This window comes from Ambystoma mexicanum, chromosome 2p (assembly GCF_040938575.1).
Source record: "Ambystoma mexicanum isolate Mex_15411 chromosome 2p, UKY_AmexF1_1, whole genome shotgun sequence".
NCBI lineage: Eukaryota > Metazoa > Chordata > Amphibia > Caudata > Ambystomatidae > Ambystoma > Ambystoma mexicanum.
The window spans coordinates 933,224,269-933,242,939 of NC_090923.1; the positions used below are offsets into that span (position 1 = coordinate 933,224,269).

The following is an 18,671-nucleotide window of genomic DNA, read 5'->3' on the forward strand; positions in this document are numbered from 1 at the left end:
TTAAAACGAATTTTAGCAAAGGAAAGCAAGGAGCTGCTGATTTTTTACACCTTGTTGAAATTGTGCAAAATGTCAAATCGCGGCAAATTTAATCACGTGCGTCGAGCATAATTACGGAGGCCCTATAAGGATTAGTTCCTAGCACAAACGGTTCCGGAGATACGGCCGATTTAGTCAAGGTAGTTTTGAAATTTTAAAGCTCAGAATGACAGATGACAGTTTTCAGTTTTAAAGATGACAGAATGACACGATTCTAGGAGGCAGTTCTAATAGGCTAAAATAGTTTGGATTAGATTATTTCAAACTAAGAGATTGGTTTTGCACAGTGAGTACTCCACTATATTTTTGACATAAGCCGTCAAGGTCTGGTCAGGTTGGACGGGACTTCCGGCGGGTGGTTCTGAAGTCCCGGCTATCTGGGTCAGCTCTGCTCTCTGGGTCTGTCAAGCACCGGTTCTGCTCACAACGGTCTGGTTTGTGGTTCTCTCTGGATCCGGATACAGCACTGCCTTCTGGATACTGCTACAGGTTCTTGCAAAAGTTCTTGGCAAAGAATTCCAAACAGCTCGCCCGGCTGTTGAATAGTTTGGTTGGTTTTGAGGCCATCTTGTGGATTCAGGCCTCTCTGCTACAATTCTGGAGTTAATTTCTGGTCTCTGGAGATTGATGGATTTGAAGTCTGGATCTCTGGATGTGAAGTCTGAAGTCTCCCGGCAAAGCGTCCCGCAAGAAAGTGGAAAGTGAATGTCCCTACCTGGGTTTCAATGTTCCTTTTTATGTGTTTTGAAAATGGGTGTGTGCCTGGGCCTAGCTAAGCCTGCCCCTCTCACTTGTCATTGGCCCAGTTCTCCCCTCTCCCTTGATTGGGGAGCTGGGTTGTGTGTCATCTTTATGGCTTACAGAAAGACACTCCCCTGGTCAATTTGCACAGAAATCTATTTCTGATCCAAATACATATTTCCCAGATGCACAATTCGTTGAAATTACATGTACACATTATATATTCCTTATGGTCCATGCTTGTCTGACTCTGATCTTCCTGGGGGCTTGCATTAAAAAATGACAACTTAATTTCGTTTTTAATTGGTTTACCAATGTTAAATCTGTATAAAAAAAACACCAGTGTACACCCTCCTTCTACACACATTCCAGTAATTTACTAGGTTTCTAGCATAAACCCGGTGTCTGTAATATCAATAAATAGCGGGGTTTCGCCCTAGAACACCGTAGAAATTGGAGTTTGGACTCAAATCGTGCAGGCATTTTTCATACTAAGAATCTCAAAGTTGTACATTCCTGTCATTTGGTTGCAATAAGTTATAATGTTTCTATAAAATATATATATGCTGCAATAGGAATCCACACTCAAGTCTGGCCCGCCCCTTGAAGTGGGTCAGGGACCACATGTCTCTGCTCACAGGCAGCTCTCTGTTTACAGACAACATTCAAAATTAACATACCCCATTCAACTGAAAGGGGCTATTGTCTTTCTCCTCCAGGCTGAAGGGGAAACCCCCACCCTCTCACTCAGAAGGGCCATGTGATATCCTGCCTCCTGTTGTGAGTCTCTGGGGTGTTAAGAGTTCTCAGCCTCTTGGGCTCGGGAACAGCAGGTGGCTGAGATTTTTAATTAACCAACAGGTTTTGAAGTCCCAGTTAGGCTGGATCCTCTTGCGCTCCTGAGATACAGTCCTACTGTCAGAGTTTAGACCGCTAGCGCCGGTTTGTGGACAAAGCTGGTACTGCACCCATTTTTGGGATCTGTCTTGAATTAATGCATTTCAATAGAGTGGTCTTTTGCTTGATAGTATAGGACCCTTGCTTAACATTGTTTTGATGGCATCCTTATAGTAGAGTGGTGATGTGGAACCCCCCACAAGAAGGTTGTATCTTTAGAGTGGTCTTGTGCCCATGATTTTAGCAACTTTTTGACATTAAAAAAAACAGATTTTGAACAAAACCACCTTTCTTTGCACTGGTGGGTGGCAGATTAGGTGACCATTTTGGTGTGCGCAAACTGCGCATTTCTCCTGGATTCTGGCGTGAATGTGGGCGGCGTCCTCCCCACATCCACCCAGTCTATTGATTTAGTTTGTTCTGGGATAGAATAATGGGCGGCGACAGCTCATCCCCACATCTACCCAGTCCATTGATTTAGTTTGTTCTGGGATAGAATAATGGGCAGCGACAGCTCATCCCCACATCTATCCAGTCTATTGATTCAACATGGGTCAAAACCCTTGACAAAGGTCAGACCCTGCTTGGGTTTTAAGGAGCGCACCTTTTATTTGTTGTTTTGCTCTGCCGCTGGTTTCTTCCCTGGGTGGCGCAGGACCCTCCAGTATTCCTACTTCGTGTCAGTCCGACAGTCGCTTCAGGAACCGTGAGCCTGCAGGAACCACCAGGAACGTCCGCCTCAGCTACAGCTCCCTCTCCGTTTCAAGGTACTGTGCAAATCCGGTTGTGCCTTTCGCTCAGCCGCGGTGAAAGTGTTTGAAATCTTTCTCCAATCCGAGGGCTTGTCCTTCTCTTCTCTTTGAACTAACTTTTTTACCAACCAACCTCGTCCGGAATCTGTGCCACAAACTTTACCGTGAACTACACTGACCCATATTACCTTGAACAAAACACTTTTGAACCATTGACTTTGGCCCTAGGCCTTTTCTATCTGATTTTAACCTTGTAGTCCCTTTTGTTCAATTGCCCTGATTACTTACCTGTTGGGTTTGCCTAATTTCTAATAACTTTGACTTTCCCTCCCTTTTAAATTGCTGGAGTGCCATTTTGCTCCCACTTCATTTTGTGAGCTTAACTCGTCTGGAATTTAAGGGAAGTGGTGTGGTGTATTTATGATTGTGATTTTTGACTTGCTTAGAATAGTGAAATGTTATACAACTGTTGAGTAAGGAACAAGTTACTTACCTGTAACTGTTGTTCTCCAGCATGTGTCTGGCATGGATTCACATGCTCATGAATATTCCCTGTCGTCAGGCTGGGAATCCTCGGTAAAGAAAAAATCAGTATCCGTTTCGTTTCTGATCTGTCTTTCTTAGTAGTAACCAATCACTGATCTCTGGGTCATACTGCCCCCAGCCAATGACTGCCTTCTCCCTAAGCCCCGCCCCTGGCAGCCATCCTCAGATTTGGTAACACGCCAAGAGGCAGTATGACCAAGTGAAGAGCCGCAGAGAGGTAGGTGGGAGGGTTCGCATGTGAATCCATGCCAGACCCATGCTGGAGAACAACAGTTACAGGTAAGCAACTTGTTCCTTCTCCAGCATGGGGTCTGGCATGGATTCACATGCTCATGAATAAAAGAATACATAGCAGTATACACATGCACAACCACGGGAGGTGGCAACAGGCTCAACATTAAGCAATACAACAACTCAACATTAAGCATCTCTTCCCTCCTCAACAGGCTCACCTTAGGCGAATAGGTTGCGCAGCACTGCTTGGCCGACCCTGGACTCCTCCCTGGAGTCCCGATCGACGCAGTAGAATCTTGTGAAGGTGTGCGTCGACCTCCACGTAGCAGCCCTGCAGATGTCCAGCAGGGGCACACCAAACAGGAACGCCGTGGTAGCAGCGATCGCTCTGGTCGAATGGGCTCTTGGACGGCCGGGCAGCGGTCGGTTTGCCAATGGGTGACAATGCATAATGCAGCCGGAGAGCCATCTGGAAATGGAAGTCTTCGAGAGAGCCTTCCCTTGATTCACAGACCTAAAGTTCACAAACAGTTGTGACGTCTTCCGAAAACTCTGCGTGCGGTCCACGTAGAACTTCAGCGCTCTAGCTACATCCAGCAAGTCCTCTCGGCCGGCGTCGAAGGCGATGGAAAGAAAACTGGTAACACCAAGGGCTCGTTGAGGTGGAAGTCCGACGGCACCTTGGGCATGAAGGAGTGGTGCGTCCTCAGCACCACCCTCGTGTCATGAAAAGTCAAGTATGGAGGCTTGCAAGATAGGGCCTGAATCTCTCCCACTCAACGTGCAGAGGTGATAGCCACGAGGAACGCTCTCTTCCATGACAGGAACTTCAAAGGCGCCAAATGCATAGGCTCGAATGGGGCCCCCATGAGCCTGGTCAGCACCACATTAAGTTCCCACGCCGGGGTAGGGGCCTTCACCGGCGGGAATGATCGGAATAGTCTCTTCATAAATTCCTTTACCAGGCGATGAGACCACAAGGACGCCCGTCCCGTAGTCCTGGTATATCGGGAGATGGCAGCCAGATGTATTTTTATGGAGGCGTGAGCCAGTACAGCTTTGGCTAGTGACAGTAAGTACGGCAGCACTTGAGGGGCCGTAATCCGCAGAGGGTTAATCTTCTGTGCACGGCACCAGACAGAGAACCTCTTCCATTTATGACCCTAACACTTGAGAGTTGAGGACGCCCTGGCCTTTGCAAGAACCTCTCTGCAATCAGCCGGGATATCGTACCCTCCAAACTCTAGTGCTGCAGGAGCCAGGCCTGCAAGTTCAGTGACTGTGGGTCGTGGTGTAGAATGGTGCCTCCTTCTCTGGAGAGAAGATCCACGTCCGCCGGCAGCCTGACTGGCAGGGACGTTGACAAGTCCAGAAGGTCCGGGAACCAGATCTGCCTCGGCCACGCCGGTGCGATGAGGATCATCTTGCACCTGGACTTCTTGAGCTGGTTGAAGAGGCGGAGCAGCAACGGCAAAGGAGGGAACGCATATAGAAACAGGCCGTCCCAAGGGAACGAGAAAGCATCGCCCATGCTCCTCGGCTGGGGGAACCTGCTGGCGAACCTCTGGCATTTGGAGTTCGTCGCCGTCGCGAACAAGTCGATCTGGGGTTTGCCCCATCATCGAAAGTCGATCCACTTGATCCTGGTGCAGTTTCCACTCGTGGCACGAGCGTAGCTCCCTGCTGAGTGAGTCGGCGATGGTGTTTTTTTATTCCTGCCAGGTGGAAGGGAACCAGAAACATCCCCTGGGCGACAGCCCAGTGCCACAGATCCTGGGCCTCCTTGGATAGGGCTGGGGATCTGGTGCCCCCCTGCTTCCGTATGTAGAACATTGTGGTGGTGTTGTCGGTGAAGATCCTCACCACTTTGTCCTTGAGGGACGGGAGGAACGACTTGAGCGCCCAGAACACTGCACAGAGCTCCAAGATGTTGATGTGAAGAGACCTCTCCTCCGGGAGCCAAAGGCCTCTTGCATGGAGATCCCCGGTGTGGGCCCCCCAACCCTCCAGAGAGGCATCCGTAGTCACCGTCTCCTGAAACGCCGGGGGTTGAAAGTCCGTGCCCGTCGTGAGGTGAGCCCGGGTGCCCCACCATAGGGTCGCCCGACGGAACTCCTCGTCGAGGGGGATCCTGTCCTCGAAGCAGCCCCCCGCCTGAAAGCAGCGGGCATCGAGGAACTCCTGCAGCGGACGCATCCGAAGTCTGCAAAGGGGTACAAGGTAGATGCATGAGGACATCACCCCGAGAAGGGACTTGATGGACCTCACCCTGGCCACGTCCGTGGCTAACAGTCGCCGTACCTTGCCCAGGATGGTATTGGTCCTCTCCTCTGAAGGGGAGGCCAATTGCTCCACTGTATCGAGCTTCGCCCCCAAAAACAGTGCTACTTACGACGGAACCAGGTGGGATTTGGGGTAGTTGATGGAGAACCCCAGCTCCGTGAGCAACCGGACGGTCATCGCCGTATGATCGACGGCGAGTTCCCTTGACCTTGCCCGGATTAGCCAGTCGTCCAGGTAGGGGTAGACGTGGATCCCCTCCAGGCACAGCCGCGCCGCCACTGGTGCCAGGCACTTGGTGAAAACCCTGTGTGCCAACTTTAATCCGAACGGTAGGGCTCTGAATTGGTAGTGGCGTCCTTGAACCACGAACCTGAGGAATTTCCTGTGCCTTCTTAGAATTGGGATGTGGAAGTAAGCATCCTCCAGGTCCAGCGACGATAGGAAGTCGCCTTCCTCCAGCTGTCCCAGCACGTGCTGGAGGGTGACCATCCTGAATTTCTGTGCCTTGATGTACTTGTTTAAGCGGCACAGGTCCAGGATGGGGCGCCAACCGCCTGTCTTCTTCCTGACGAGGAAGTACCTTGAGTACACTCCGGAGCCCTGGAGCCTTCTGGGGACGAGCTCGATGGCACCTTTCTTGAGCATCGCCCTTAGCTCCAACAGCAGTTGAGGGACGTGATTTTCCTTCCTGGCCACGGGAGGAATGCGAGGGCACTTCTTTTGGAATTCCAGCGAGTACCCGTTGGCCAGGGTGTCCAACGCCCAACAGTCGGTGGAGATGGACTCCCACACGCCGACGAACTTCGTCAGCCGGCCTCCCACCGGGGTGCTTCGGTGGGGGCCCGACAACACGGCCGGGTCATTCTTGCTTGGAGGCGGCCTTGCCGCCTTGGCCTCCTTGGTGACGACGGCGGGAACCCCCTTGTTTGCCGCGACCTCTGTAGGCCTCCTGGGAAGAGGAGCGGGCCGCCTGGCGGTAGGTGGAGGAGCCACCGCTGGATCCTATGGAGGCACCCTGTCTGCCTCCAGAGCTCCGAAAGGGCCGTCGCTGCTGAAGCACCCCAAGGGCCCGGGCCGTCTCCGAGTGGGTCTTGATGGCCTGTAGAGACTCATCCACCGCCTTACCAAAGAGGTTGTTGCCGTCGAACGGCATGTCCAACACTCTGGTCTAGACGTTCTGGCGAAAGTCTGTCGCCTTGAGCCATCCTGGTCGTCGGAGACAAACTCCGTTGCCCAGTTGGCGAAATCCGGTATCGGCAATGTCCGTTGCCACCGTAATGGCGTGATCCGACGCCACCTCGCCCTCCTGCAGAATCTCTAGGGCCTCCGCCCTTTTGTCATCTGGCAGGAAATCTAGCAGGGGAGCTATCTTGAACCAGAGCTGCCTGTTGTAGCGGGCCACGATCGCTAAGGCATTGGCCGCCTTAATCGTCGTCGCCGCCGACAAGATGACTCGTTGTCCCATAGAGTCCAACTTCTTACCCTCGCTGTCCGGCGGGGAGGTGGAAGTTGAAGCCGCCATGCTCGCTGCCTTCTTCTTAGCCGCTGCCGAGACGACCGAGTCCGGCGTGGGCTGGGCCCTGAGGCACAAGGGGGCGGCATCGGGAACCCGGAACTTCTTCTCGTACCTGTCCCTCTTGGCGGGTGTCGTGGCAGGGTTCTTGAGGACAGCAAGCCCCTCGTCCCAGATGTCGTCGAGTAAAGGCACCGTGAGGACCGTCTTCCTCTTAGCCTCTCGTCGCTGGTACAGAAACCCCTCCTTTTTCTGTTCTTCAGGGCAGTGTTGGAAGAGCTTGGATGCCCTGGTTATCATGGCGTGGAAAGAGCCAACCTCATCGGCTGGGGACGCCCGCGGGTGAGGCGACGACGGGATGTCCGCTGTGTCATCGCCGCCGTCGTCGGCCGTCCCCGTCGCCGTATCCGTCGTCGTATCCTCTCCTGGCGCGGGGGATGAGGGGTCCGCCGGTCTCGAAGGCACGAAGGGCGGAGCAGGGTGGACTCTCCTCCGCTTGTTCGGAGGGCTTCCCGACGGGTCTGGTTCTGGCTCCTCCGTCGGGGTGCGTGGTAATCTCGTCCTTATCTCGGTACATAAGGATTGGATTGCCAACAAAATGGCCGCCAAGCTATCCTGGGGCTCGGGCAAGGCTGCGACGGACGGGATGGCTGTTCCCGTGGGCCCTGTTCGTCGTCCTCGTCGCTCTCATCGATCACATCAGTAGGGACCGTCCCCTGGGATCGAACCTTCTCGAACCACTCGTTGAGGTTTATGAACCTCTCAATGAGGCCTATGGACCTTTCGTTGAGGCCCCTCTCGGTCTCCACCAGTTCCTCCTCAGAGGCTGATTCCGAGTCTGTAACGGCCACCGCCCCCCCCCCTCTTTTTCAGCCGCGGGCTTCACGGGGGTCTTAGCGATGGGCTGGAAAGAGGATTCCCTCCGCGGCGGCAGGGATACTCTGGGCCCAGAGGCCGTTTCCATTGGCGTAGTCTCAGCCGGCTCTGCCGGGGTCGCAGAGACCACTTCGGTAGAGGCCTTAGCCGGGTGGATCAAGGCCCTCACCACCTTAGGTGCGTCATGGGCCTTCGCCTTGGGGGGAGGGTCAACACCTCGCTCCCCCTTCGAGATCGACCGGGTCCGCTCCAGCAGCCTACCCGGATTCTCGGACTTCCTCTTCCCCCGACCCAGAGCGCTGGCTCGTGGTCGAACGTGCCGGGGAAGTAGCGCCCTGCTTGGCAACCGAAGAGCCTGACCTTTCGGCGCTCCCGGAGCCCGCGGACTCGCGGTGCTTGGCCTTCTGTTGGGCCCCCGTCGCCGAGGCGCCCTCAAAGGACTTAGAAGCCCGCTCAGGCTTCTTCTTCGCCTTCTCACTTGCTGTGCCCTTGTCCAGCCAGGTGGCGAGGTGTGAACGACTATCTTGTTTGGTCCGTTCCGAAAGGTTCTTGCAGAACGCACAGTCCTTCTCCACGTGCGTCTTGTCCCCATGGAGGCAGTAGAGACATCGCAAATGCTCGTCCTCTTTGAAAACGTTATATAATCCGCATCCAGGGCAGTTCCTGAACAGCTTGGATCCAGGCGTCGAGCTCCCTTTGCCCTGGGCCATGTCTTGGGGTAGGCCGCAGATCAAGAAGTGTAAACTTGATGAAAACTTCACCCTTGAGGGGCGTAGAAGAATATCGAAACGGGTCCCGTTATCGGAAGTAGAAACGGTGGAGCTTCAGGCTCGATTAAATCGAAAAAATTAGAAATTCTCCTGAAAAAACGTGAAAATGCAGTAAAAAACTCGAGAGCTAAACACGAGGACTCCCAACACTTGAGCGTGCAGTAAAAATCTGAGGATGGCTGCCAGGGGCGGGGCTTAGGGAGAGGGCAGTAATTGGCTGGGGGCAGTATGACCCAGAGATCAGTTATTGGTTACTATTAAGAAAGACAGATCAGAAACGAAACTGATACTGATTTTTTCTTTACCGAGGATTCCCAGCCTGACGACGGGGAATATTCATGAGCATGTAAATCCATGCCAGACCCCATGCTTGAGAAATAAATATATATTCTTTTACTTAGAAACCTTGAGTCAGTGTTTTCCTGAATCATAGTAATTGCTGTCCTTTGTGTAACTTTGTACTGCTCACTTACTCTTGAGATAAGTCTGGCTGCTCCACTAGTGCTACCACTATAACTGTGTAGTACAGGCTTGTACCAAAGGTGAAATTGTACTGTCACTTGTAGTCTTAATTGTGTGTAGTGTTCCCAAAGGATACTGCATATAATTATGCCTAACAGACTTCAACCTCTATCAAATCATAGCCAACAAAGGCCCTAAGGGTAAGCTTTTTTTGGGGGGGAGGGGTCATTATAGGAGTTAGCCAGAACATAAACTCACGGCACTATCTTGTTGGGTGGGGACCTTAACACAAGATGTTTAGACGAATTACAGTGTGCTGCCTACCAGAATGTGGCTAAACAGTGTGAGTTGCGACAGGGGGAAGAGTGATAATAAGGGAAAACACTGGGTCACCTTCTTGCACGGTGGAACCTCATTATGTTGAATGGTAGAACCAGGGGGATATCCCAGGGCAATACACTTGGGTTGAGAATAATAGCCAGGCTAAACTTGATTATTTCTTTGGGAATAATGCTTGTATCACGGCTACCCAGGACCTCAGTGTGATTGCTAACGATTATAGTGACCACGACATCCTGGACCTCACCATTAAAGCCTGATTTACAGCTCAATCAGCAGGATTCCCGAGGTTGTAACGGCTTACAGCTTAACCATGCTAGAAACTGAATCCACTGGTCCATCAGAATCCTTCAAAAGGTGGGGCAGAGGGTCACCCTGCTCACTGGAGAGGATATTGAGCCCCTGGGTTGTAATTAGGTTGAAGCATGCTTAAACGTCTAGCCACCCAAGTAGGTTCTTGCCGTAAGAGGTACCTGCTGGTTAGTAATAAAACCAACAATAAATTTGATGGGGACATCCGGACGCTAAGAGACTTGCATAGGGAAATTAGAATAGTGCGAGGCAGTAGGTGGCCAGCGCTCGAGAAGATCAGAAGGGTGAACTATGCAATATGTGACAACTTACGTTTTAGGAGCGGAATTGCATGACTTAAAAAAACGTAAAGTTAACACATACTGGTCTTCAGACAGGATATAGAAAGCTTAATACAAGTATCACTAAAGGCATAATTCCGATTACTTCTGGTTTGCAATGATTTGAAAAATAAATTCTTGCCTAGCACTCGATCACAAGCCTTTGGCATTTAAGATCGGAGGAGATGATTACTGCTGCACTTTCTCTCCATTAGCACTTGATGTGAACAGAGAAAAGAGGGTGAAGGGACCACCGAAGGCAATTGGGATCCCAAAATGTTTTCAGTAAGAGGAACAGAAGGTCTACTACACAATAAGTGTCCACAACTGAAGATTATATGAAGTCTTTGGTACTTTTTTTTTACCTTCAAGGGGACCTACGCAGACAGAAAACATAGCACCTGGAACCCCTACTCCACAGCTTCACTTCCAAGATCCAGCCACTGATCAAACTGCCTATTCACTTCACCTCAATTCTGATGGCAACTTCCACACAAACTCGACCCCCTTGCTATAATGCAAAGACCTCTTCTATACATCATCCAGCATAAAGTTGAAAATTATCACTTCATTTTGTCAGCACAGGGTTTGCTCATTATGTATGTTATCCCGTGGATTCCCGGTTTAGTTCTTATGTTATCCAGCATTTTTGCCATTTGTGGTGGCATGGTCATGTCAACCCAGTGCCCTGTATTGTTTTCCTGGACAGTATGTCTTGCATGTGATTTCATGAACTACTTTTTGCAGTATGTACTGATTATATTACAAGCAGTCTAAAATAATCTAACAAAACCATTTAAACAAGAGGCCACCGATTACATGGGTATGGGGTGGAATCTTACCTACTGTTAATGTGTGGTGGTAGTCACGAAAAGAACAAGAACCTGAATAGCTCTTACCATCAAAAGAGGGTCTAATCAGAAAGGTGTAATTCACCGGTATGCCATTTTATGCTCTACAGATGTGCCTCCTCTAGAGAATCAAGGATTACTGGTTATCAAACCTGAATCACTCTCATTGCCTTAGCACAGAGGAAGCACACTTGTTTACTATTGAAAGGAAATGTGTGCTTCCAGTGCTAACCTGCTTTGCATTTACACAAAGAACTTGAATTCCAGCTACTTCATCTGTGTCCATTCAAATGAGCACACAAACAAAACAAGCCAAAGATTAAAGAATTCATAAAAATGCAAACACAAGTAACTAATAATCTCACCAATATCCTCCCGAGTCTCAAATTTAGAGCTTATGGCAACTTGGTCATTTCCACGACCCACCACCTGAAGATAAAAAGAGAAAGGTGAATTGAGTTGGAGGGCATGTCTGAAAAAAACGAAAGAGCTCTTGTAAGTACCTTATACAGTCATCTATAAACCATGGTGTTCTGAAGTCATCCCATGAGGGATTAAAGAAGACCAAACCTGTATTATGTGCACAAAGTGTCCACAGAGTGTTTTCAAACTTTCTCATAGGTAATGTGACAGAGCAGTCTTGCTTCACCCTTAGGCGAGGAGAGGGGTAGTATCAAGGAACAGTAAATCGCATACAAAATAATCCAAACATTATACTTTGAAAAATATGCACTATCAGTTTTAAAGCCATGTAATAAACAATTTTTTTTTTTTTTTTAATTTTTATTCAGTTTTTACAAACCTTTAAAAAAGAGAAAGAAAAAGAAAACTGCATACAGAAGAAAAACAGTTTAGGAGTCCGCCACCTCTTTCCCAGTTCATCGTCTGGTTCACAGCCTTCGTCGTGAAAGTGCGGATAATAGTGTAACTACAGGTTAGTCTCAGGATTAGCGTCTAAAGTCTCTTTTAAAGTACGCAAGAAGGTGGTCAGTGCGCATAAGAACGATCTGTGCGAGCCATCAAACAGCGCTCTCCACCAGTTCTCTTTAGCAAGGAACTGGAATTTATTTGTGACTGGCCCAAAAATGGTGTTTCTTTGCTGCTCCAGTCCAGGACATGACATTGTCAAGTGTTTAAGGGTTTCATCTTTTGCACCACAAAGTCGACAAGATAGGTCTGAATCGTCGGACTGGGACCAAAAGGTTACACGCTCCTTAGTGGGCAGCGCATTAAGCCTAAACTGCATGTATAATGTTCTCGAGCGTTGGTCCGGGAAGCGCGCTAGGTATTCCGGTAACTGGCCATAAGCTCTTGCTTCTCCAGGAGCGTCTCTCATCATCCGTGAATCAGACCTAAGTTTTCATGTGTTAATCCAGTTGGTTCTCCACATCTTCAGTTTCGCTGAATCTGGGTTTTCAATCAGAGTTTGCACTGAGATGTCATGTGTGTCCAACACTTCTAAGCACAGCGCATTCCATTGGTACAAAATTGTCTGAGTATTTTCAGTCTCTGGGTTGTGAAGTATTTCAATTTGCTGTGGTGGATTCATTTGCACTGTTTTCCTAAATAAACTTAGGAGGTTCCAAGCGACTCTGGCTTGGATTGAGATGTATCCAAGTTCGTATCTTATACAGGCCGTTGCAATTCCTCTAGGCAGGTGTAGAACTTTCAACCAGAAGATGTTTTCTAGCGAGTTCCATACATCGTACCCGCAGCCAAAAACATTTTCACCACCATATATCAAGGCTGGTACCACTTTTTGCTCGAAGAAAATCACAGTGGGTTTTAGGGAGAATTTGCCAAATTTATTGTTAATCAATGACGCCTGACATGCCAGCTGTCGGCATTTGCTTTTTGTTAGCTCCACCCATGGTGCGTCATTTCTACTAGCACTAATTCCCAACCCTAGATAAGTGGTATTCTTTACGATCCTGATCCGCTCCTTATCAAGGTGCCAATTGAAATTGTTCTTGTTTCCGCTGTTACCTGTTAATTTCTCAAATATCATGATTTCACATTTCCCCTTGTTGATAATAAGGCCATTCAACGTTCGATATTTTTCCACAGCACAAAGTTTGCGTTGAAGGCCTATGGGTGTCGAATCCAAGAGGATAAGATCATCCGCGTAAACAAGATAGTCAATGTGAGTGCCATGTATTTTAGGGAGGGGAACGTATTCAACTCCTTAAAGATCTCTTTGATGTCAGATATAAACAAGTTGAAAATGCTGGCTGCTAGGGGGAACCCTTGTTTCACTCCCCTGAACGTATCAATTGGTGCTGGTAAATGTCCCTTAAGATCTAATCTGACTCTGATTGAAGTATTTGTGTGTAATTCACGAATGGCTGCCAATAAGCTAGGAGGACAGTTCCATGCACTCAGCTTTCTCCAAAGCAGATCTCTACACAATTGAAGGTAGGTTCAGTTACAATCTACTTAAAAATTGTAAACGGGCGCAGAAATGTTTGTAAAAAAAAAAAAAGAAATTAAATAAAGGATAATCCAATCCTATCAACTGCATTGCTTCAGATAGTTGAGTTACAGTGATTTACAATCAAAAGAACATAAAATCACAGTATAAAAACACAATTAAGGTTCCAAAAACTTCAAGACTGAATAGAGAACAGAGGAACACAGGCAGTTCACAACTAAATAACAGTACATGGAACTTTTAGGGAGTTTAAAGTTCAGAAACGTTTGTCAATTGTATTTAACGGGACACCCAATATTTCACTTGTGGCTATTGGGAAAAGGTAAGCAGTTTCTACTTGGAAGTCACAGAAGTGAATGAGGTAATTAACACCCAGTTTGGGAGAATTGGGGACCCCACCAGAAGAGGATACGTTCCAGGTTTGACAACAAGCTGTCTACTTAGGCATGGCTGCAGAGTATACCAGCAGCTGACTAAAGGAGCCTGTTGCCAGCAGCAGTACCATGAAGATGGACTGAACACACAGACCTGAGACCCACTGGAGAAGACCAGTGACAGGATGGCAGTCAACACCCAAGGACGGCTACCCAGGCCTACTACAACAAAAAACGCCCAGAGATCACACATGCAGATGTCATCTAGTATGTAGTGATTTGGTCTGGCTAGATAGCAGCTCCAGTTAGGAGTGCCAGATGTGCCAGAAACAAAGGATCCAGGACAAAGGATAACCTCAGGTGATCTACAACAAGGGAGACATTGCAGCAGAGAAAAGAAGCACACAGGTGACATTAAACAGCAGGTTTAAGGGTGGCTCGGGTGAAGGTTCTGCATAGGGCAGCAGTAACAGTCCATTGACTAATAGCTGCAGGAATGTGAGGAGAATGTTACACAATGAAGCAGATATTGCAGCACACCAGAAAGCCACTAAGTTCCAGCCAGGATGCAGGGGGATCTCACCTCAGGTCCGGTGAATAACACAAGGACAGGGATGACACTTGAGGGTACCAAAGGCTGCTGGAAGAGTGTGATGAATCCTGTGGAGTCCTCACAGATTCCCAGCCTAAAGTCTCCACCCATGTGGCCAGGGAAAGGCAGACGCTACCTGATCCTAAAGCTGGGGGTGGTGTTAGGATGGAAAATCACATCATAGGAGAAGGCTGTCAAGGGAATGTGCAGTCTCCATCAGTAGAGACGCAGGATTCCTTCTCTTTTGCGCAGTGGGGCTCCCAGAGTGCCTGAATATTTAATGGCATGTTGTCACAGTAAGGCCTCCCCACCGGGACTTCCCCAAGGTTCCAAGTATAAGACTACCCTTTTTAATCATGGAAATTATGTATATAAAATCAGGGAATTAATGCTACTACTTTTAGTAGTAAGGATTTTCCATGGGGCTCAGGTTATAGACCCAAGAGAAACCCTGTATGTCCTTCAACATCTTCCCCTAAATATACATCATGCAACTGCCCGAAACAAAGTGGAATAATTAAATGACTAGGAACATTATGGACTTCAATTCCCATAATGCTCCTAGTATGGGACGAGGAGTCCAGAGTTTTCAAAATGTAATGTGCAGTCTAGTTGTTATAATGACCCAAACCTGAGTGGGACCTTTAAACATTTAAAGGCCTTTTAGGTGGTGTAGGCCAAAGAGAGACAGCCGAAGCAGCAGGGAATGGATATGCCACTGTGCTGTGTGACGTTTGCGGAGAAGGTCAAGATCCCCAATGTATGCAGAGGACACGCAGTGGGAAGCGGCATCAATGTCATCGGCCCCAAGGGAGAGAGAAGCTCCCTGATTCCGGTAACCTGCTCCGGTGTCAGCCTTTCACCAGCAAGCATAGAGTGTTGTGCAAGCTCCATTGACAGCCCACGCGAATAGTGGCAGGCTGGCGGGAGCTGTGAAACACTGTAGGGGTCCCGATGAGCGAAAAAGAGCAGGAGCCAGCCTGTCAGAAGGAGACGCCAGGAAAAACTGGTGAGTTGACCTGTTGGAGGTGACCCTGAGGGGCTCAGCGGGAGACCGCTGAGCAATTTCAAATACTGAACATTTAAATGTAAGCAAACTGGGTGCAACTCTCCTATTAGGTGATGTTGAGCAGGAGAATAGTGTAGCCCGCATTGCCAAAGCCAAATTGGGGAATATCCAATACTGAATTACTAAACCCTGCATTGCAAAAGTCAAAGAGGGGCAATAACACAAAAAAGGAGATACAACTTTCCTGAAGGGGGTTATCTTAAAAGGGGACATTTACATTGCCAAAGCGAAATAGTGACACCTAGGCAAGTTGAATCCAGCAGTCCTATATCAAGATACCTCGAGGGAGGGAGTTGTAAACCACATTGCGAACAGCCAAAAGGTTGTGTAAAGGGTAGTGATAAACTGCAGGAGAAGAAACCCTCCTTGTAACAAAGGGGAGAGAAGTGATACCTGTATTGCTTATGGCAAACAGACCAGTGTGAGAAATATTGTTCCTTTGTGCAGTATGATGGAGAAAAAACTATATTTTTTTAAAACTTTTTTATTTGCATTTTCAACACAAAACATTACAAATACCCATTTAAACAACAGCACACACAACACACCTACAGGCACTTTTGTGTGAGTTCTTATTTTCCTTAACTGCTTGGTTCACGGCAGGGCCCTTTTGCCACTGTTCACAATATTCCTGTGCCATCTCGTACATTCCACCCTGGTGCGAATGGGCCAACCTCCTCTCTCTCAGCTCCTCTTGATTCGTGGTCTCGGAGCCTCCTCTGTCGTCCGTTAGTTCTTGGCACGGCGACCTGACTCGCTCACGCTGGCTCTTTCATTGCTTCCGAACAATTCCGGGATGAGTGCGTTCCATGCTAGTATTTTGGCCCCACTACTGCCTCCCCCCCTCTGCGTCGCACTTGTCCACATCGATGTCCCGGCTATTGCCCACTTGTTCAGATCCGCCCACCACCACTCCATCGAGGGTCCCATGCTCGTCTTCCACACCACTGCTATGCAGCATTTTGCCAGCATAGCCATAAGGTCTTTCATTTTTGCCAGGTGTGTTCTCTCCTTATCTCCTCTCGGGAACAGACCTAGCAGATAGGAGGCTGACGACCACACCTGCATCTGGACACCTCCCTTCTCTGTTCTTTCTTTGACAGTGTCCCAGAAATTCGTTATTCAGGGGCATGACCAGAACATGTGCACCATATCTGCCAGCTCCTCCGCACAGCGCAGTCAGCTCTGGATCTGGTTGCTCACCATTCTCAACATTCTCTTCGGCGTCAGGTATGTTCTTTGTATGATATAGAGATGCATCTGTGTGTTAGGGAGAATTCTCTGTTTAGGCTGAATTTCCTAACCTAGTGAGTCCCCCAGCAGCTTTGCTGGATTTTTGGGGTTTATTTTTTTCTCCTGCCAAGAGTGAGACTCTTTTACCCTCACTCTTGAACATGATTTGAGTGTGTTTCTTTGACTCTAGATGTGTTTAATGGGCTATGGGGTCCTTTACTCCATAGGGCTTCATGTGTTTTTGTGATGTGTGTTACACAGCACCCTCAGTGCAGTAACACAGGGGTGTCATAGTGACTCCCCAGTATAGACTCCATACCCTGGGACTGACTACTGTCTCCCAGGGTCTGTAAAGTCATCATTGACTTTACTAGGCTTAAATTCTGAACAGACCCAGTACAAACCATCATATTGTGGACGTACTGGCTGGGGCAATTCGATTGCCCCGGGGTCTGTTAGTCGAGGGGGCACGTCTCCGTCCCCCCTGATCGAGTTTTGGCTGGTGGCAGTGGATACTCCTTTTTATATTCAACCGCAAATATTTCTCTATGGGATTTTCCCATTGTTCGAGGCTACTATATTTATTTAATTACGATAGCCTTGAACATACCGCCGGTTTATTTAATTAATATTAATTCTCCAGTTGGTATTTTTTGCCAAAACTCGGCTCTAAAATGGCGTTTGTGTTCTCTTCTGTGACTCCAACCCAAGTCGAGCCCTTTGTTCCACTTTTTGGCGGCCTTCTCCACAGAAGCCCTCCAAAGTGGTGCCACTCTGTCTGGGGTACTTAGGAGGGGTGGAAGGGGATTTAGGCACCCTGGACTGAGTTGCCTAGGCAACTCAAGTCGCACTCTGTCCTGATTGGCCCAAGTGGTGAGCCGGCCGGCTCACCACTTAGCATGTTTGAGTGACAGCTAGGCTGAGTGAATGGGGGATTTCTGCATAAAAGCGGGGCTTTGGGGACTGGAACTTCAGAAGTCGCCACAGGACCTAAGAATCCGACGAGGGAGAAGCTGAGCCGACCTGCCACGACAACACCACCGGTGGAGCCCTGCTGGACCGTCTCACCACTTTTCTCAACGACAGAGGAGAGCTCCCGCCGGAGAGTCTTCTTCCTTTGACTGGTGGGGATAACCAGTTTCACCATCTTTTCGCCTTCCCGACGTAGCTCGTGGCCGCCTTGCCTGTGCCAAGCACCCCGGCAACCGGGATACCACGTTTTACCACGACCGCGAATTAAAGGGTAATACCTTTAACCAGAAAACTCTGCGGCTGGTTTCTTCCCTGGCAGTGCAACAACCTTCTTTCCTCCAAGTCGAGATCTTCTCTTCCCCTGGACGACGACGAGACTTGCACCCGCTGCCAGGAACAACTGCCACCGCTGGAGGATCCTTCCCACTTAAGGTACCGTGTCCCGCCCGGCTTCCCTTGCCACCGACTGTACGGGGTAGATTTAGCCCCCGGCTTTCGAACCTGGGTTAGCCTGGGACACCCTGGCTAAACTTTTCTGAGCCTCTCTAAACTCTTTTTGAACTCTCTGCAAGACTTTCTAAGCGTAGTGTAACTGTGTGATCTTGGTCGCATTTGTGCTCTGCTCTCTCTAAGAGTGGGCCCAGCCTATGGACTTTGGCTCACAAGTGACTTTTGCTCTTCTGCCTTGCTAATAGTGTTCCTAAAGCTTAGAGTGGTGTACCTTCCCATATTCTGTCTTTTTCCCTCCCTTCTTCATGAACTTATTGGAGTGCCATCTATAGTGAAGCGCTCACCTCTGTATGAAAATAAGTGTTGTTAACTAAGACATATCTGATAAGGAATAAGGGTTGTATGTATTATAATAGTAACTGTGTTTAGAGTGTTTTACGATAAGAGTGCTGGAGTGTTTCAAACAGTGTGTTTTTAAATAAATAATTATATACTTTGATACCAAAGCTCTGGTCAGTGTTTGCTTGTATTGTTGTATCTGAGTGCCTATTGTGTATACTTTGCATACTGCCTAACTCTTCTTGAGGGAAGTCTGACTGCTCAGCCACAGCTACC

The 18,671-nt window shown here is 48.8% G+C and overlaps 1 protein-coding gene across 1 annotated transcript in view; it reads right to left on the minus strand.

The window, feature by feature from the left end:
• ERCC2 (ERCC excision repair 2, TFIIH core complex helicase subunit) overlaps positions 1–18,671 on the minus strand; it is a 1,037,455-nt gene that overhangs the window by 307,708 nt on the left and 711,076 nt on the right. The window contains exon 16 of the mRNA XM_069644679.1: positions 11,301–11,364. Within this exon, the coding sequence (XP_069500780.1) occupies positions 11,301–11,364 (64 nt within the window). The remainder of the gene's footprint in view (positions 1–11,300; positions 11,365–18,671) is intronic.